Raw genomic sequence first — 19,515 nt, forward strand, 5'->3', positions numbered from 1 at the left:
TGATGATCCCATCTAGGTGGGTGGCTTTCTGCCTCGACTGGAAAAAGAGAGAGAAAAAATGAAGATAGGAGGCAAGAGTTTGATAGAGGCACAAATGATCCCATGTTAGTAACAACTGTAGTGCTAATAGTTCAATGGTATTCACTGAAATGATACAATGATAACTATAATGTTCATAAAAGAAATAACATTGGTGGGTGCTTGGCAAGACACTGCAGTAACGCCCCTGGAAACCTGGGAAATGAGAGCCCAGGGACTCAATAAAGTATATGAGGTTATCATCATGCGTTGATGAAGGAATGTGAGTGCAGACAGGATAGGAGGAGTGGGAGGAATTATCAAGATTATGGCTGCAAAACTAGGGGCTAACCTCGAGCTCATTATGAGCTTTCTCAGAAAGAGAGGTTTCAAGCCTGTTCTTAAAGAGAGAGAGGGTGTACTTGGAAGGTGGCTCTGAAACTGAATGATCCAGCTCTCCAAATCCTCTTTTAGAGACTCCAGGGATCGTAAGTAGCCTTGAGTTCAGAGTGGAGGGGATTGAAGGTTCCAGGGTTTAGCCTGTTGATGGACTGGACGTTACATGACTTCAATGCTTTCGAAATGGTGTAGACATCTGCCTGCTCCTTTTTGAACATGCTCAGAGAAGGACATGGATGTTTGCACATGTTTGACATAAACTACAAATGAATCTAATATACCCTACTGGCGTGAAGAAGTTCAGGGGTTCAGAGGCATTGCAGAGGCGCTACCTATGATTGCTGTTCTTTTTTTAAACATAAACACTTTTACACTTGTGCCTATTTTTCGTATGACATTTGTTTGTTTTTGTTTCTTTGCTAATACATTGTGACACTTGAAAAATTTCCCTTGCCTTTGTCAAAACCTGTTCACTCCATGGGTCACTGCACTCATCTTGGGGGGGGGGAGACAAATAATGATGTTTGAAGTAAATTATATTAATCCATTCGGTACATTCAATATGCAATAAAAAGTGTTAGGGGATAGTAATGAAGAGTAGTACCGGTACATTAATCTGAGTAAAGCTGGGTTTTTATTCTATCAAGCCTTTCTCTTAAGAACTGTAGATGTACTAACCAAATAAAATAAATAGGTATACATATACCTATTTATTTACATATATTTACATATATATATTTATATATGTACCTATTTATTTGTTTGTTTTGTTTTGTTTTGGAATTCTTTGCATTATAGATAGATAGATAGATAGATAGATAGATAGATAGATAGATAGATAGATAGATAGATAGATAGATAGATAGATAGATAGATAGATTCCAAAACAAAAAAAACAAAAGAAATAAATAGGTATATATATATTTAAATCAATAGGTAGATATAAATAGATATAAATAGACAAATAGGTATTATATATGTAGAGATATATATATAGAGAGAGAGATAATACCTACATGTTTGTTTTGCATTTCTTTGTTAAGTACATTTACAGTTCTTATTATACCAATCAATAGTTTCGACTATTTCTGCATCTGTCTCACTGTAGCTCCGGTAGCTCTGGGAATAACTACATTATATCCAATAGAAAAACGTAAATGCTGATCGACAGAAGGATAGACCAATGAAAATGAGGCATGTTGCTTGCGTCTGACCCAATAAGACGGTAAGTAAAAGGAAAAGTGGGTGGGGCTTAGCGGGAGGGATCGACCTATGATGGCCGTGGAAGGAAGCAGGAACCGACATTGCAGAGATTCTAAACCGCTATTCGGGATCTTTTTATGCGGATTATAATGGCTCTCAAAACACGCTGCACTCTGGTCGTCCTGGCTCTTGCCGCCAGCTGGTGTTTTGCCGACGACGACCACGAAATGGAGGAGTTCTTGAAACGGGAGTATTCCCTCTCCAAGCCATACCAAGGTAACTGCTCCACCCCCATTGACTGCTAATGTATGGGGCAGATTTTTCCAGAAAAGCGCCCTCATAGGTCCGGCCGGCTAATCGCGTTGTGGCTCATTGTACCTCAAATTTATATTTCTGCATCCTTCAGAGGAACCAATAAGCGGATTTATAACGTAAAAATAGACCCCGTTAAGTGAAATACACATAATTTAATATTTTCTCGTTGGTTTCACACATCAGAAAAAGCGTTTAAACACGGTGTTAGCAGGGAATTATCTTGATGCTACTTCCGCTGTCTTCTAGGTGTGGGGTCTTTAGGCTCCTCCCACTGGGAGCTGATGGGCGATGCCATGGTAACCACTGAACAGGTGCGACTCACACCTGACATGCAGAGCAGACAGGGGGCGGTATGGAGTCGCCTTGTGAGTCTTCTTCTTTCGGCTTTTCCCTTCAAGGGTCGCCACAGCGAATCAACTTTCTCCATCTAACCCTATTCTCCGTATCCTCCTCTCTCACACCAACTACCTTCATATCTTCTCTCAGTACATCCATAAATCTTCTCTTTATGGAGTCGCCTTCTCACAGCGAGGTCACTGGTTCAATCATTACATTAGCAGACGCTTTTATCCAAAGCGACTTACAAAAATTGCAATTCAATAACCGAAGATCCAAAGTACCAGTAGTTGTTATTCAGAAGTCACCACTCTACCAAATAGCCATCTCAAAACCGTATACAGTACATACATACATACATTCATTTCTTCCTTTTTTTTTTTTCTTTTGAGGGGGGAGGGCTATATGCGTTAAGTGGGGTAGTGCTTGGTGAGGAGGTACATTTTTAGCCCGCGGCGGAAGATGGGCAGTGACCCCGCTGTTCTGACCTTTTCCGGGAGTTCGTTCCACCACTGAGGAGCCAAGACCGAGAAGAGCCGCGACCGGTTGGATTGGCAGCCGGGGGCTCGAAGTGATGGGGTGGACGGTCGCCGAGAGGTGGCAGATCGGAGAGGACGGGTAGGGACATGTGGCTCGACCATATCCTGAAGATATGACGGGGCTTAGAAGGGGAGTTGTGTGGGAGAATTTGGGACGGTTGAATACCAGGCGGCTTTCTGAATAAGCTCCAGAGGCCTGATGGTCATTGCTGGGGCACCGGCAAGGAGGGAGTTGCGGTCGTCCAGACGAGAGATGACTGGAGCCCGGATGAGGATCAGCGCCGTATCCTCCATGAGGAATCTGCGAATCGTCCCGATGTTGTGAAGGAGGAATCTGCAGGAATGTGCAACTGCTGTGACCTTCGCTGAGAACGACAGTTGGTTGTCTAGGACCGCACCCAGGTGTCTCGCAGTTGTGGTCGGCCTTACCACAGTTTTGTCGATGGTGACGGCCGGGTCTCTGTGCGGACAACCTTTCCCCGGGAGAAAGAGCAGCTCAGTCTTGTCTAGGTTGAGCTTCAGATGGTTAGTTGTCATCCAATCTGAGATGTCGGACAGGCGAGCTGTGATTCGGGTTTCCCCCTGTGTGTGTGACGTAGGGAAGGACAGGATCGATCCCGACAGGCGACCTGATTTTGCATTCTGGGTTGTACAGTTTCCTCTCAAACACTAGGAGACACTAAATTGCCCATTTGTGTGTGAGAAAGTGTTTGCATGACTATATGATGTGAATGAGACAATCTCCAGACTTCAGGGTACGTGTCACAGATAATAAGACTTGTTGATCCCCTTAGGGGAAATTTGTTCGTCACAGCAGCGCAACAATAACAATACCAATGAATATAAATATAAATAGAGGAGATAATTAAAAGGAAGAAGACAATAACAAGGATAGGAACAGATAACAGAATGATAACAAGGATGAAAATACGCAGGACGAGAATGGAATGACAACAAGAAGGATAAAAATGAACAATAATGTATGAATGAATGAATGTACTACAATGAGAACATAAAACAATACTGTTGTAAAATAAGTGAGGTATTGTACAAAATATTTACTTGTCAAGAAGGGACAGCGACTAAAGAAGTGTAACATACAGCCTCGGGTTGATAAGTTTCTAACTTTCTCAGCCAGGGATATTTTTATAACCCATCTATCAATGGACTATAATGTTCTTTTTTATCTTTTTATATTCAGAAGTGTATGCTCTCCTGTCATTTATACAAAGCATATTATAATTGTGGTTAAGTATTGAGAGATAATTAAATTGTTTTGATCTGCAGGATGTTGACTCTGGGACCCAAAGTCATAACGTCAAACTACAACCAAATGAACTAGTTAGCCAGACTACAACTGAGAATTATATCTCGGTGAAAGTAATAATACACCGAAAGGAAATAATGTTTTGAAAATGTATGTAATGTTATGAGAATTAATTATGATGAGTATTTTTCATCTCAAACCTAACTAGATATTTTTTCATCCTCATGCCTGGTTTTATCCCGTCAGCGGGCAGCAGTCAGTTACATGTTACATATAATATACAATTATACTTTCAAATAAGTTTGATTCCAGCTCCGCTGTACCTTATGTTTCTTTTAAGCCCTGCCATCTGAAGGACTGGGAGATGCAGGTCCACTTTAAGATTCATGGTCAGGGGAAGAAGAACCTGAACGGCGACGGTCTGGCCATATGGTACACCAAGGAACGCATGCAGAAAGGTAAACGTTAGCGGATGCGACAATCACAACACGACTTAATGTTTCCTTTTGAAACAACATTAACGCGTTATACCTCCTTGTCACGTTGCTTCCAGGTCCCGTTTTTGGAAATATGGACAACTTCACCGGCTTGGGTGTTTTCGTGGACACCTACCCCAACGAGGAGAAACAAATAGAGGTACGCCGCTCGCATGTACTCCATATGTACCGTGGAACCTCGACGTACGAGCGCATCAACCCACGCGTTTTCCAAGATACGAGTCGTGGCTCGGGTCGTATTTGATTTGTGATACGATCAGATCTGAGGTTACGTGTTGAGGACCAGTCCATGAAGAGATGGCGAAGTTGTTGTACGTGAGATACGGCGACGGAGAGAAAGCGGGAGACATTTACGGGGATTCGGTGCAGCAGAATGTTGACGGACGAGGTGTTGGAAGAGTCACTCCAAGCCGGTTGGGGGTGATTTAATCGTTTTAAAGAGGAGCGGCATTCACTCCGTCCATAAATGAAGTTTAGCCATAAAGTGTCGCAAACACATTGTAGCATTAGATGTGTAGCCAGTAAGTTAAGCTCAGCGAGGGAGCACCAAATGAAAAACTCCCCCAACCTCCGCTGCCGATCTTCAAGGTAAATACACTTAGTACAACCGGCTTATTTATCGACAATCTCAAAGTATTATTTATCTGTCATTTCAAAAGTGAATTTTCAATAATGTTACAAAGACGGGGGGGGGGGGGCTGGAACGGCCTTTCACTTCATTTTAATGGGGAAATTTAATTCTATATCCTAGCAAATGAAGTTACGAGCTCGCTCACGGGAGCGTTGAAACTCGTAAGTCAAGGTATTACTGTGTAAGATAAGTGCGACCTACTTTTTGCAAATATACCCGATGTGTAAAGAGGCTGTCTCTGTGTCCTTTTTGTGAATTCCTCCGGAGACAGGCGCAAAAGAAGAGGTACACTTCTCGCACACAGGTAACCCTCTTCAACACACACCAACACACTCAATACCTAGCAGTCGTATTTCCCTGACCTTGAGATGCCCTTAAAATATCTGAATATCAACAGATGTGAAGGCTCTGCATGTTGACATCACGGTTAAAGCAAAAAACATGATTATCTGGAAAAAAAAGAAGAATTCTGGCGGTCACGGTAAGGAATTTACCAATCGATCTTTTTTTTTTTTTTTTCCCCCCTTCTCCTTATTTTTAACCACAAGAGGATCTTCCCCTTCGTTCTGGCCATGGTGGGGAACGGCAGCCTCAGCTACGACCACGAGCGTGACGGCCGGCCCACCGAGCTGGGCGGCTGCAACGCCATGGTGCGCAATCTGAAGCACGACACCTTCATCTTCATCCGATACGTCCGCCGCAGACTGACGGTGAGGGACTGCCTCTTCATTCCCCTCCGAAACTCCCAACCGCTGGCGGTTCAGTCTCCCGTCTCGCTAAGGAGTCAGATATTTCCCGTTGACAGGGAGCGAAAACAGAGCCGAGGGAGAGCGAGCGTCGGTCGTTGACGGAGGAATAAATCACAATCAGAGGGAAACGTTCGCTGACGGGTTATTTCAGCGTGAAGATGATGCTGTCCATCAATGTCGGGCCGGCGGCGTCCACCGCCCCCGTGTGGCCGTTTTGCAAAACGGCCTTAACAACAAAACCGCCGGCAGACAGAATACCTGCGCTGCGACGCCAGGAGGAAGTGACACGAGACGGATGCGCACAAAACGGAAACCATGCGCGACCTGCTCTGCGCGGCGGAAGTCTAACAGCGCCGCTCCGTATCGACTTTGACCCCATTGTTTACGATTTCCTCATAAAGAAATGAATTAAACTTATGACCCCCCCTTCAGGTGATGATAGACATCGACGGGCAGCACGAGTGGAGAGATTGCCTGGACATACCAGGGGTTCGACTGCCGCAGGGATTTTATTTTGGAGCGTCTGCAATCACGGGTGACCTCTCAGGTAAATTATCCTCCGGCCCCGACGGGTGGAAGCTAACACGCTATCTGTTCCATCAAAACCCCTCCCTTGAAAACCTCGGTGCCTTCTTTTTATAACGGCGATCGTTAATTTACACATTCCTTTTGAATTTTTTTTTTTGAGCAGAGAATTCTTTGAGCTGCTGACACAAGGAGTAATCACACAATGGGAATTATCCAATAAGTTTAGAATATTATAACGATGACTCCTGTTTTATGTCACTTATTGCAATCGCGATTTATATATTTTTCAAATTCCGACTTCATAGATAACCATGACATCATCTCGCTGAAGCTCTACCAGCTGACGGTGCTTCGCAGCAAGCAAGAGGAGCAAGAGGAGGAGGAAGATGAAATAACCGTCCCGAGCGTCGACAACTTCGAGCTCCTCAGAGGCGAGGCCCACAAACACACGGATTAAATCGGCCGATCGATTCGATCGCCCTCCTTTTTTTTACTCACCCTTACCATCTCTCCCTCCACAGCAGTTGACACTGAAGAAGGGATGAGTGGAATAGCTATTTTCTTCACCGTACTCTTCTCCATGCTGGGCTGCGTCTTCCTCATCGTCATCGGCCTGTTGGTGTACAGCCACTGGAGCGAGAGCCGACGCAAGCGTTTCTACTGAAGGAGGAGAGAGGGCGGGAGGAGGGGGGTCAGCGTCGAGGTCAGCGACCCGAAATGCACTGGGTGTGATACCGCAGTCGGCCACTAGGGGGCAGTAGGTGGTCTGTCCTGGAAGACGTTTTGAGATCAGCTGCTCTTTAAAAAAAAAAAAAAAAAGCCATTCTCCTACTTTTGTGGGTGGAGGCAGGAGAGCAGGAGGACATCGACTCCCTCCTCCACCTCTTCTGGGGAAAACCTGCACCGCCTCGGCCTTACCATCTCCTCCAGCTCACCACGTCCACCTCTGTCCTCCCACGCCGCCGACGTGCAAATACCTTCACGATACGAGCAGCTACCCCCCCCCCCCCCGCGGTCTTCGTCACCTTCCGACGCAAACGGCCTCCAAAACCCAAGCACATCTTATCTCCGGCAAGTCCCAGATACAAACTGGACCTCCTCCGGATCCGTCCTACACCGCACATTTTTGTACAGTCGCTCAAAATCAGTAGGAAAGCATTTATTTCAGTCTAAATTACACAGATAAACCTTTTTACTTTTCATTTATTTGCTTGAAATGGTTGCTGCGTCTGAGCCGTTTGAGTGTCCCAAAAAAACCCAGATTACCCCACCGGATCTTTGTTTCAATCACAACTATTGCCAAACGGGTCATGCTTGGGCCACCGTGAGGTGAGGAAACCCTGGAATCGGATCAGGTGAAGCCTCCTGGAGGTGTTCACGGACCTGGAGGAGGGAGCTGCTTTGGCTCGGCCATATTCCGAGCGTGTCATCTGACACCCGGAAGGCCTCTCTCCGGGGGATTCCAGGCCTGCTTGCATAAGAAAAAAAAAAAGCCTCAAGTTTATCGAGCAAAGTCTTTGGTGCTTTGAGGAAGCGCCCGACCCGAGGCCTGAGTGTGGTAACTCAGCTGAGGGTTCCCCCCTTTGGCTCGCTCGTCTTCACAAGAAACCTTTTCGCAATCCCACTGAATTTCTTCATCTTGGCCCCGGAAATCACCGCCCCAGGTTCTCCCCACCTTTGCACCGGAAGCTGGATTTCTCTGCTTGAAGCCGTCCCGCGGCGACCCGGCAGCAAACCACGGAGACCCCCCCACTCAGGAAAGCAGCCACAAAGCGTTGCGCTACGTCCACTGTGGTTCAAACACCCAACGCCCTGCATGGGCGACCCCGTGGCGACCTTTGACCTCCATGCCGTCCAACCACAGAGACTCCAAGCGTGTGACAAAGATGTTAGTCGGCTCCAACGAATCCCCTCCGACCTGGTCTCCGAAAAGCCTAGGCTTCCCCGAGTCAGGATTCGGTTGCATCCGCGCTGCGACGCTGACAAGACGCCGGACTGTAAGCTCCGCCCCCTCCGGACGCCATCCGAAAGACGTATCTCATGAACCCAACACATCGTCCTCTCGCGTGTCGGCGCCGCTCCGGCCGACATCCTCAAAACATTTTCGCTAATTGGACTTGAGTTTTTTTTTTTTTTTTTCTTCTTCTTTCTAACCCCAGATTCCAGCCAGTTGGCCGGCGCCTCCGCGTTCTCTTTCCAACCCCGCGGACGTTTGAGCGACGGATTCCAAAACGGCAACGTGTTGTTAGTTAAAACAGATTGTTTGTTCTTTTAACCTCGGAAAAGATCAGATTTTAAAAGGCTCACTTATTTTCCTCTTGGCCACTGTATATTTATATATATTTATATATATATATATATATATATATATATATATATATATATATATATATATATATATATATATATATATATATTGTCTCGCTGTTGCCTTTTTTTCCTTGCGCATTTGAAGATGCCCTTTTGTCCTCCGTGTCTTACGTTGTGTGTAGAAACAAATCTCCCCCTTTGCTGAATGCATCCCACGTGTTGTCCCGGCAGGCCCGCTCATGTGTCTTCAAAGCGCTTCGTTTCGAGGCATTAAGTTGGCGAGAAGCAGCTGCTGTTGAGTCAGAGCCCGATTTTCTGGAAACGAGGCCCAGCCTTCCCCGATATATGACTTTCTTTTTGTTGGTTTCTGACGGAAAAAATAAAAAGGACGCCGCCGTTTATCCTCGCCCTTCCACCGTCGTCCCATATTCACATTCTGTCCATTATTCGTTGCCTTTTTACAAAACCGGAAACGTGTGTCGTGCATGAGCTACACCTCCAAACCCCCTCGTTCTCGGTATTTGTTCTGGATTGTTTGCATCGCATCATTAAAGACCTGAAGTGACTCTGGTTGGATGGAACATGAGAAAAGTAAAGCGTGGGTAGCCTCGATTACGAGCGGCTTATTATTGTACATGTTAGCGGCGGTGAGCTTCCTATTAGCCAAAACCATCGCTAATGGCCAATTCTACACAATCCAGTTATACAGCCAGAAACTAAAAGCTTCCACTCAATAACTCACTGTCTACTGATCATATAACAGGAAGTTGCTGAATATGAATGGTGACTTTATGTGCCTTACACAATATGGGCCTTATGAAACACTAATACAACAGCGTTATCCCCTCCTAACACTTGAACACTGGCTCATGTGTCAAAACACAAAAGTGCAACTGTTAAAATGTCCAAAGTGGGATTTTTTTTTTTTTAACCTGGAAAAAAAAAAAAAAATCCACATCTAAAGTGGTCTTTTATCAAATGAGGACATTATCCACCGAATGCTCCTGATTTTAAAGTTGTCTAAAAAATTCTTCTTACGTAGGACGTAATTAACAAATTGCAATTTCCTTACTTCTATCCACCAGCTATGGTGGGGTTTTACAAGGGTAAATAACCAGTTAGTTACAGAATAGTTGTGTACAATGCTGAAGCCTAGAAGATATTCTGGTTAGGAACTAGTTGACAAATGAAAGAAATCCCCAAACAAAACTCTCATAAAATAGAAGAAATGGCGCCGGGACGTCACTTGAGTGCCAATGTTTATTTTTTTTTTATTAAAAAAATAAAATACAAATGATGACCCAAACATTACACAGCAGACTTGTTACTAAAAACAAAACAAAAAAGTTTGTGTGTCATTCAGTGCGGTATCTTTTTTTTTTTTTTTTTTTTTCTTTACTCTCCTCTTTCATTTTGGTTTGTCGACAAATTAGGGAATACGACTTAGGTAATTGAAAAGCGCGCAGCTCAGCCGCGCCGCCTCCCGACAGCAATCGCGCCGATGAGAGGCTTATTGTTTCTGCAGAGACGCCCTGCAGCCGCCAAACGTCTCCGCCGAGGCTGACTGTGTTCCACATTGAGGTCTTTCATTAGTATATTATACAAAAAAAAAAAAAAAAACCATGAATGTTATTTGTTATAAAGGAGTATGAAAGGCAGCAGTTAAATATCCAGTCGGTGAAAACTTTAAACATGATGGTGGGTGAGGGGGAGGGAGGAGGGGTAAAAACACTACACGACGTTAGTGCAAACTAAAAGAAATATAGATGAATCCTACAAGCGCGATAAATTCAGCTTTCCTCCCCCACCCCCCGTTGATAATGTGGTACGAAGTGTTAGTGGTTGAGGCGACGAAAAAACACCGACGGTTGTCTCTCCTCGAGCCCTGAGAGACGTTCACCAACTCACATTATCGCCGGAACGTGACCGGTTCCTTTTTTTTTCCACTTTCTCTTAAAAGATTTTCTTTCATAAACTAATAAACGAACAAAGGAGGGATGAGCGAGATTACAGTACAGTGCAGCGCCGCCAGTACTGAGAGTTCTATTGCGAGTACTGGTGCAAATGTTACAGGACGTGAGGATGGGGGAAGGGTGGGGGCGCAGCACTTTAACAGTAGGTTTACGTTTTTTTTGTTTTTATTTTTTTTGCATAGCCTTGTCGAGTAAAGTACGATACAGTACAGAGACGCCGGATGTAGGAATCACATCAGGACAAGAGGGGAAGAGGTGGGGGAGCACAAACACAATATGAAGCACACAACTGCTTTGGCTTTATGAGACGTGGGGGTTAAAAATGTGATAACCCTGAGAGCGGGGAACCAAGCGGGCTGACGCTTTCCGAGGAAGTTCTGGGAAATATTCTTTTTTTAAAAAAGTCCCGGAACTTCGCCTCGCTGTAATTCCTGTTACAATTAAAAGGTCACGGCGCGACCAACGCGGCGGCGTTCATCGCCTTCTACTGTTCTCCGTGTCTGCAAACAACTCGGTGACTAGTTCGCCTTTGAGGCTTGTTGGAAAGGGGCGGGGAAGCCTGTTCTTGTTGAGAAGTGAGGGTTGAAGCTTTTAAAATTAATAAAAAAAAAAAAAAAAAAAAAGGCAATCGATAAGTCATTCGCGCTTGTCCAGTACAATCGGCTTGTGTTATGTAAGAGCTCCGCTGCAACGTCCCCCGGTCAAACAGCAAATGCGACCCCATCGCTTATTCGAGTGGACGGACGGATGTTTGTCTGCGACCGATGACTGATATATTAGCCCTTAATCTTGGTAAACGTGAAAACCACAGAGGCGTAGATGGTGTTTGGCAAAGGGTGGGGAGGGGGAAAAAAAAAAAAAAAGAAAATCCACGGACCTTCAGGTTCAGCCATGCAAAAGGAAAGAAAAATCTCCTCGGCCACTCCCAAGACTTTTATCTACAATTGTATACAAATGGGCAAAAATGCACATTAGCAAAAAGGTTACAAAGCACTGTCTCCAGGGAGCTGATTCATGTCCTTCATGCACAAAAACACAAAGAAGACAAATCACAACAAACGCATTTAAAAAAAAAAAAAAAAAAAAATCCAGATTTTTTTTTTTTTCATTGTTTGTTTTTTTTTCCTCATGCTTTCAAGTCGGTTAATTTCCCCACAAGCTAATCGCGACCAGATCCACGGAGCGAAAACACGTCCAGAGCGCAGCCTCACAATCTGGCCCTGATAAGTTCTCTGAGCGCCCACAGCTAACTACACACACACACAGGCACGCACGCACACACACACACACACAGACACACAGTATTGGAAACTCAGCAAGATACCCAGAGAGAATAAAAAAACGCTTTCCCTTTGTGATTCCCTGCCCGCACCGCCTCCCACAACGCCGTCGCACACTCGTGAGATCATCGGACGTCGGTTTTGAGCGGAAACCACTCGGCCGCTCTGAGACGGCACTGCTTTCGCAAGCAAATCTAGCGCTATTAAGAATAAACCCAGAAGAAAACCATTTTGACTAGTAACAATAATAAGGCAGTAGCACATCTGTCTCCGCGTACGCAGGCTTTTTTTATCTTTTTTTTTCTCTTTTTTTGAATTTGCAGCTCTATAATCGAGACATTTGCCGTCTAAGAGGTGCAGCAAAGGCAGCTTGAGGTGCGTCGGTCGAAAAAAAAAAAAAAAGAAGGGGGTGTTTCGTCTATTACTCCTGCTAATGGGTGTGCAGTCATGCTCACAGTGTAACGGCCCTTCGGGGCGTGCGGGTGTGTGTGTGCGGTTGCGGGGGTCATATCGGTGTTAGCGCGGCTTCACGTCAAACACCTGCTCAACGACGCCACACACACACACACACGATCGCCGCCGTGGGTGAAGTCAGACACGAAAGCAAACGCTCGGGCAGAACTCTCGACCTTCGCTGTGTTTGCCTTTTTCAGCGGCGGTCTTTCGGCGCTGCCCCCTCCATCTTCCCCCGCTCGCATCGAGCGGCGGCTGAAACGCAAGAGCTCAGAGGCGCTCGCCGCTATTTGAAGGAAAGAGGGAACGCGTGGACGGGCCTCTGAGCTACAGGGTTTCTGTCACGGGGGTCGGCGCTGGACTCCGACTGGAGACGTTCGCATTCAGGAAACCAGCGCCGAAAATAACACGATACCTCTAATAAATATATCTGTCAGGTGTGAAATGGTAGCTTTTATTCCCCGTTGTGACAACTGGAGGGGGCATAAGCGCCTCAAAGCTTAAACCTATGATAAATGATATTGGTTTTTTTTTCAGAACTCAACTCCACGACTGAATTTGGCAGCGTGACGTTTTAGGTTGCGTTCGAATGCAGCGCTTCATGTGTGTGAGAAGCAAGGGTGGCTGACCTGAGTCTTTACACTGCGCCCATTATGACACACAGTATCAGAGCAAATAACAAAAAAAAAAAAAAAAAAAGAAGAAAAAAAAAATAACCGACTCGGCGGCTGCTTGTCTGGAGTCGACCTCGAAAATCAGGCAGCGAATTTCAATTTGTGTTGGTTTTCGCTATTTTACAACAACCGCTTTTTTTTTTTTAGCCCCTACACCGGGCACGCATGCAACACGGGCGCATGCAAGATATCACACAATCGACAGCTTCTTCAACCCGCCGTCCGGGCGCACGACTGCGCGGCGACTGCCGTCCGCTGACACGAAAGCACGGATGAACACGGCATTTAGCATGACCGCGGGTGAAACACCGGCGATCTAAAATATAGTCGGACATTCACGCCTCATGCAAAATACCGGCGATGTTAATCGCCGAGTCCACCTGGGTGCCGGACGCGACGGCGCTTTAAATACACGCAAACAACAACCAATCATCATCATCATCAATCACGACTGCTCACTAGCCGCCCCTGTGCGGAGCCTTGTTGTAGTTAACGGTGACACTTGCGGCATCTGCTGAAAACCAGGCGTTGTAAGGAAAAGAGAGAAAAAAAAAAAAAAAAAAAAAAAAAAGCAGAGTTCTTCATTTGTTTTCGACAGACAAACTACATAAATGAGCAAAAGTGCTGCTGGCGCCACGAGTCACACTGACATCACATTGTAAAAATGAAAAACAGGGTAACGTGTGGGGGCCGCGAGGCTTCACGATTACAAAATCGTACGGCGCGACCTTCTTTGAGGCGGCCTCTGCCGAAGCGTCGCGACTCGGCGGGGGCGCCGGTGTTACCCGGCGACAGGATGAGGCGTCGTAAGAAAAAGCGAGAGGTGTGACATTTAAAAACCCGGAGATTGAACGAACTGAGCGCCTTCCTGTCCTGTCTTGTTGGCAGCGGGGCCGGTGTTCAGTCTGTCAACCGCACCGCGTGTGAAAAATCGCGCAGACTTGGCGACGGAAAACACCAGGCCCCGGTTGCCATGACCTCAGCGTAGTGTCGTCACCCTGCAGCTGTGGCCTAGATTTCGCCGAGCGCTCTCAAACAGCTTTGGGATAACGAAAAATGCGCGCTCTTCTCAATTCGTCTGCAGACTTAGCCGAGATGCATCGGCGTGCTCGTCGCCGGCCGGCCATCCCGCCCGGAGGTAAAGCGTCGCATGGAGGGATGGCTGGAAATGCTCTGACCGAAGGGAAAGCGGTGAGACGGAAACAGAAGCTTTGACGGCAGCGCCGGGGGGGGGAGCCGGGGAGAACGTTCTGGTTCGAGCCACAATCGATCGCTGTCTTCTGCTTCTACTCCTCCACTAAAGCGAGACGGGGGGGGGGGGGGGAACCATGTGTGCGGTTTGTTATTGGGGTCGGGATTATTATCGTCATCTTCTCGATGTCATGCCGATGTGTTAGTTGAAAGAATGAAATCAAGAGACGGTCGCTGGGATGTTGATGGCAACGGTTATCATGTGTGACCCTGTTTGAAGCGCTGGTAGGTAACATCGTGGTTCACACCATGTGGTCTCCAGTGCTGGCATTTTGGCTGGGCACTTCGGAGGTGTGCTCCTTCTGGGTGAAGGCCTGCTGCCGGTGCCCGGAGCAGCAGTCCCCGCCGGCGGCCTTGCACATCCTGTGCTCTTCGTCGCTTTCCTCGTCTACGTCCAGCTGGCAGACGCATACCTCGATCCCTGAGTCCCCGGTGACGTGCCGACGTCTGGTGACGAGCTCCTCGTCGTCTTCCGCCTCCATCAGAGGAGCTTCGACGTTCTCCTCCGCCGCACGCTGAGCCGGGATCGACACCGCCGCCGCCGCCGCCTCCTCTTCCTGGACGGGGGCTGAGCCCGCCGCTTCCATACCCGCTCCCCGATCCACCTCATCCAGGGGCTGTAGCACCAAGGTCACTTCTGGCTGGCTCGCAGACGAAGGCGGCGCCGGGGAAGCTTCCGGGGCGTTTTCGGAGTAGGGGGGCGGCGGCGTCGGAGGATGACCGACCACCTCTTCGTAGTCCGGAAGCTTGCAGTCATTCCACAACCCTGACGAGGAGAAAATAACCCAGCGTGACGCCTTCTGCCTTGTTGTCGGATTCTTGAAACGGATTACCGCAAGAAATTCAGTGGTTTTTTTTTTTTTCAAAGATCAAAAGCGGGAGGAGGAGGAGGAGGGCTGTTGCGTAACAAAACATTCTTCTTCTCATTTCAGGAATTAATATCATTCATTCCAGGCAATTACACTGTTTGAAAACAGTGCATCCATTTTCATGGCGTCACAATGGAATTCACTGATACGATTTGGCCGCATATAAAATAAATTCATGTATTCAAGCCTCGAATTGCGCCGTTGGTAAAGCCATGAAAGGGATGTCTGTAACTACATGAATTAAAGATGTCATATTTAGCAGCAATCATAACCCACATCATGTGGAAAATTCTCCTGAGATGAGAGCATTTCTTTTACATTGAAAAAAGGCTAAGCTGAATGTTGCGGCGAAGTGCTAAGACTGGTACGTGAGGCCGAGCAGGCGGCTTCGGGCCCGCTGGTGCATAACAGTGAGCAACAACGGGTAACAAAGGGGAACAGGAAGGTGATGTTGTAATCCAGGGTGAACCAGCAGTTTTCACCTGGACCGCCTCCAGCGACTGGCAAAAATCGCGAGCTGGAATCTCCCTTAACTTCGCCCTTAACTGCCCAAATAGGAAACACCATTTCATCTGCTTCCATATCAGGGAAACATATCTACATGTTCAAACTCCAGAGGTTCAACCGCAGCGGCGCTGTTGACTGCCGGCGTAATTTTATTTCAAGCTGAATTTTCGGACTTGTTTTGAATCTGCTTCTCGGTCCGCAAATTGGCTTACATGTCAGCATTTCTATTTCCAACTCGGAGAAAATCCCCTGAAGTATGATGAACGGCTCTTTGGCCAGTCCGTCTAATTGTCTTATTTATTCAAGATGGCGTGGTCGACTGCGGGAGCCAGCCAGGAAGACCCGCTGGTCCTTCGCGGGTTTCACAGTGATCTTATATTGAACTGTAATACGGCACAGGAACCCCAGTGTGCGAGATCTAAATGTGGAGAAAAAAAAGAGGGCACCGTCCCGCTGTATTTGATCCTCATACATCTATAAACATGAGAAGAATAAGCGCTCATTTTATTTATCCAGGACTCATCGGGGTGACGGATTTAGAATTCGAGGACATGAAGAGGAGTTACTATCTATGTGCACGGCGTTCACATTCTTGACATTAAGTCCAGAATGTTCACTGTGGCCTCCGACCAGCGTGAACCTCGTCCTGCTTCTGTTTATACAAGTGGACACGCTATCAAGTTTCCCTCAAGTGGCGTGACATCACGGTTGTTCTTCGGGCTAAAAGGCCTGCCGATTCACAATTGTGATTCCAACGATAGCATCCCTGAAAACTTCATTTTAGTGTTGTCTTGTAGTCTATGTAATATTTTGGAACTATTGTGTTCTTCTTCTTTTTTTTTTTTACATCAAAGTTTATCCATTAAAAATGTTTCTAACTTGATCTTGTTTGAAAATAAATTATTGGTCCTGAGTAAAGTGCCCTCAAGTTCATATCTGGATTCGATCAACATTGAACTGAGACTACATTCAATGGACAATTATTTATTCTACTTCATGATGAGACCTTACTTGTTTTGAAGGGGTGAACGGTAAGTCCAAACTAAAAAGTTGAAACGCTCCTAAAGGAGCCGAACTCTTATGCCACCTCACATGCATTGGGGCGGTCGGTGCGAGATCAAAACGTGTCTGACGGTATTCTCTCTAGTAGTGAGCCGAATCATATGTCATCTCTCGGTGGAATGGCAGATAGCGTCCAACGGCAGATAGTATTTCTTAATGACACACTTGCGACAGATTGGTAGGTCACAGCCAGACCATCACAGCTGCACCGCTCCTTGATGCATGAGCTCTTGATAACCAACGATAGCTTTACAGGCAGTGATGTAATTGCTTACTTTAACTATATATAAATATATAACTATATACATACACTGATGCCCTTGTACATTCTGTTGTTGGAATACCTTAGATTACCATTCAAGGAAAACACCAAAAGCCACACAAAACACCTTTGAAATTTAAATGAATTAACACGACGTGCAATGTATAAACAAAATATGTGTTGCATTTTTTAAATCAATGAACGACTGCAGAGAAAACAAAATTAGATTTCTGTATGCGACAAAACATTTTGAACTCCGGAAAAAAGACGTTAGGTTGGAGGTTACTTTTCAGTAAAGAACACAATGTCTATTTGAGTCCTAACGTATTTATGGAAAAATTTAATTATCCACTGGCAGCAAACTAAGAATGCCATCCTCTCTCTGTTTACTGGTGCATGCAGTCACATATTTAGAGTGAGAGAAATATTTGAATGCATTTGATTTATATGTTACAAGGTCGCCATAATCTTCAAATTTAAAATGACATTTTAAAAATGAGCGAACCAAGATAGAATACATTTTAATTCCATCCTTGTTAATTATTTTCAAAAGCCACAGGTCGCCGCATCAGAAGGGAGCAAAGAGCCGCGGGTTGCTGACCCCTGCCTGAGACCAAGGCTTCTTACATGGACAAATAATATTTAAAACTTGAGCAAATTGGACTGATCTGTGACAGAAATGAAGAGCCATCTAAGCGAAAAAAGGATTTAGCCATTCAATGCATGACTACCACTTGTAAAACATGAACCAGATGTTAAGTATTACTTTATTCCAGTATGCTGGATGAAATGATGCAACATAAGGTTGAGCGTCAATGATATGTTCAAGTTTGTAATCTGCACCGATATTGTAGTTGTTACTTACTTAGATTGAGTGGTGGAGGGGAGATGAAGGAGCTGGAGGCTCCCTGATAGGCCATGAGGCTGATCTCACGCTGACGTTGCTCCTGCTGCAGGCGCATCTTGACCCTCCGGTGTCGGTAAGCACAGCAGCAACTCAGCATGATGATCAAGGTCCACACCAACCAAAACCCTGCGGAGGGTGGAGAAACACGCTTAATGTAAACACGCCATCAAAGGTTGGCCTGACGAAACACTATCAATGCATCTGAGGAAGAAGTGACAACAAATATCTTGAATTGGCGAATCAGATTAAAGGGGATACAAAAATGATCTGAATTAAAAACAAAACGGTGTGAATAACTTACACCAGAGCTCGTAGTAGTAGGTGCAGCACTCGGTTTCTCCACAGCAGTAGCCCATCTCACAGCGGTATTGCTCATTGTTCACCCCGAAACAGAACTCCTTGCCCTGCAATACACCACAAGAACAGTAAAACAAAGTGAACGCCTGAGTCAATATTGAATCAGTCGAGTAAGCAAGGAAACAGAAAGCAAAGCGAGGCCTGGCTGGATCTCAAGGTTTCTCCTTGGACACGTCAATGTAACGTCATTGTCTAAATGCTGGTATTTGACGTGAGCCTGGTAATATCAGATGTAGAGCTGAAAGTTAGAAAGTAAATATGAAGTCACTGCACAGGGACGATGGGGGGGTTTTAGCACAATTGTGACAATGTTTAATCGCCCAAACAGTGAAAGTAAGCTTTTTGGGGTCAATATTAGCCAAAACAACCGTGTAACCATGTAGACGAATAATGTTACTTTTAAAAGTACCACGACAACTAGTCAATACTGAGCTTAAAAAACCAAATCGAAATAAAATGTATACACATCCAAAGTAGATGTACTGCTGTCATATTAATTGTCGGGAAAACACGAATAAAACCTGTAGTTTTCGGAAAGCTAAATGTTCTACTTGGCTAGCAAACATTAAACAACCATGAATAAAAAGGCGACGATTCGCCGGGTAGCATTTAGCCACCGCCAATGGTACGTTTTAATGAAAAGGCAATGTGATGAAAAAATGTTTATACAAATACATATTTTAGGATTAAAACTCGACTAAATGTCTCGGAATACAAGTGAAAACTTTAACAAACTTGACGTCAAGTGGCGTTTCCTTTGTGGAGACAGAAATAAAAAAATAATGAAATCGTAAGAAGGCCTTCATCAAGAGCAAAAGCCGCGGCCTCGCCTAGGGATGTTCGCCGAGCACAGGAGCCCGAGGGGCGGCTTACCTGCACCAGACAGGTCCCGGTACAAAGAAGACCTACAATGGATCCCAGCGCTTTCTGCAGCATCTTTCTGGGGTTTCGGCCGCTATCACGGCGGGAATCATATAGCAGTCGGTCGAATGGACGACTCGTTCGGGCGACTGCTGGTAACGCTCGGCTGCTAGTGGTGGCTGCAGCCGCATTCAGACATGTTTTTGTTGTTTCCCCGGCGGAAAAACAGCGCTGCTTGAGATCCGGGACCCGGAGCCCGCTCGGCCG

At 45.9% G+C, this 19,515-nt stretch overlaps 2 protein-coding genes and 1 long non-coding RNA gene across 5 annotated transcripts; 1 reads left to right on the forward strand and 2 right to left on the reverse strand.

Moving 5' to 3' along the window:
* Positions 1-1,674: 1,674 nt before the first annotated feature.
* lman2la (lectin, mannose-binding 2-like a) lies at positions 1,675-11,389 on the forward strand. Of its 3 annotated transcripts, none has more exons than XM_086151843.1 (9): positions 1,686-1,896; positions 2,182-2,300; positions 4,418-4,535; positions 4,631-4,713; positions 5,477-5,509; positions 5,754-5,915; positions 6,387-6,501; positions 6,788-6,913; positions 7,004-11,389. In XM_086151843.1, the coding sequence occupies exons 1-9, from the start codon at positions 1,758-1,760 to the stop codon at positions 7,144-7,146; spliced, it is 1,038 nt and encodes a 345-aa protein (XP_086007969.1). In that variant the 5' UTR covers positions 1,686-1,757; the 3' UTR covers positions 7,147-11,389. The 3 variants fall into 3 exon arrangements, with proteins under 3 accessions (XP_086007970.1, XP_086007969.1, XP_086007971.1); XM_086151845.1 differs by having other exon boundaries at positions 2,182-2,246; XM_086151844.1 differs by lacking the exon at positions 5,477-5,509 and having other exon boundaries at positions 1,675-1,896.
* On the reverse strand, positions 2,073-4,407 carry LOC147230915 (uncharacterized). The gene is made up of 2 exons (XR_015106564.1): positions 3,240-4,407; positions 2,073-3,144 (listed from the first exon to the last, which is right to left on the reverse strand). It is a non-coding gene; the product is annotated as an uncharacterized LOC147230915 (long non-coding RNA).
* Positions 10,039-19,462, reverse strand: wbp1 (WW domain binding protein 1). The gene is made up of 4 exons (XM_086151846.1): positions 19,261-19,462; positions 18,332-18,434; positions 17,989-18,156; positions 10,039-15,189 (listed from the first exon to the last, which is right to left on the reverse strand). The coding sequence occupies exons 1-4, from the start codon at positions 19,321-19,323 to the stop codon at positions 14,666-14,668; spliced, it is 858 nt and encodes a 285-aa protein (XP_086007972.1). The 5' UTR covers positions 19,324-19,462; the 3' UTR covers positions 10,039-14,665.
* Positions 19,463-19,515: the final 53 nt, after the last annotated feature.

This window comes from Fistularia commersonii, chromosome 9, assembly GCF_037954325.1.
Source record: "Fistularia commersonii isolate RoL2024-O1a breed Wild chromosome 9, RoL_Fcom_v1.0, whole genome shotgun sequence".
In the NCBI taxonomy this organism is placed as follows: domain Eukaryota; kingdom Metazoa; phylum Chordata; class Actinopteri; order Syngnathiformes; family Fistulariidae; genus Fistularia; species Fistularia commersonii.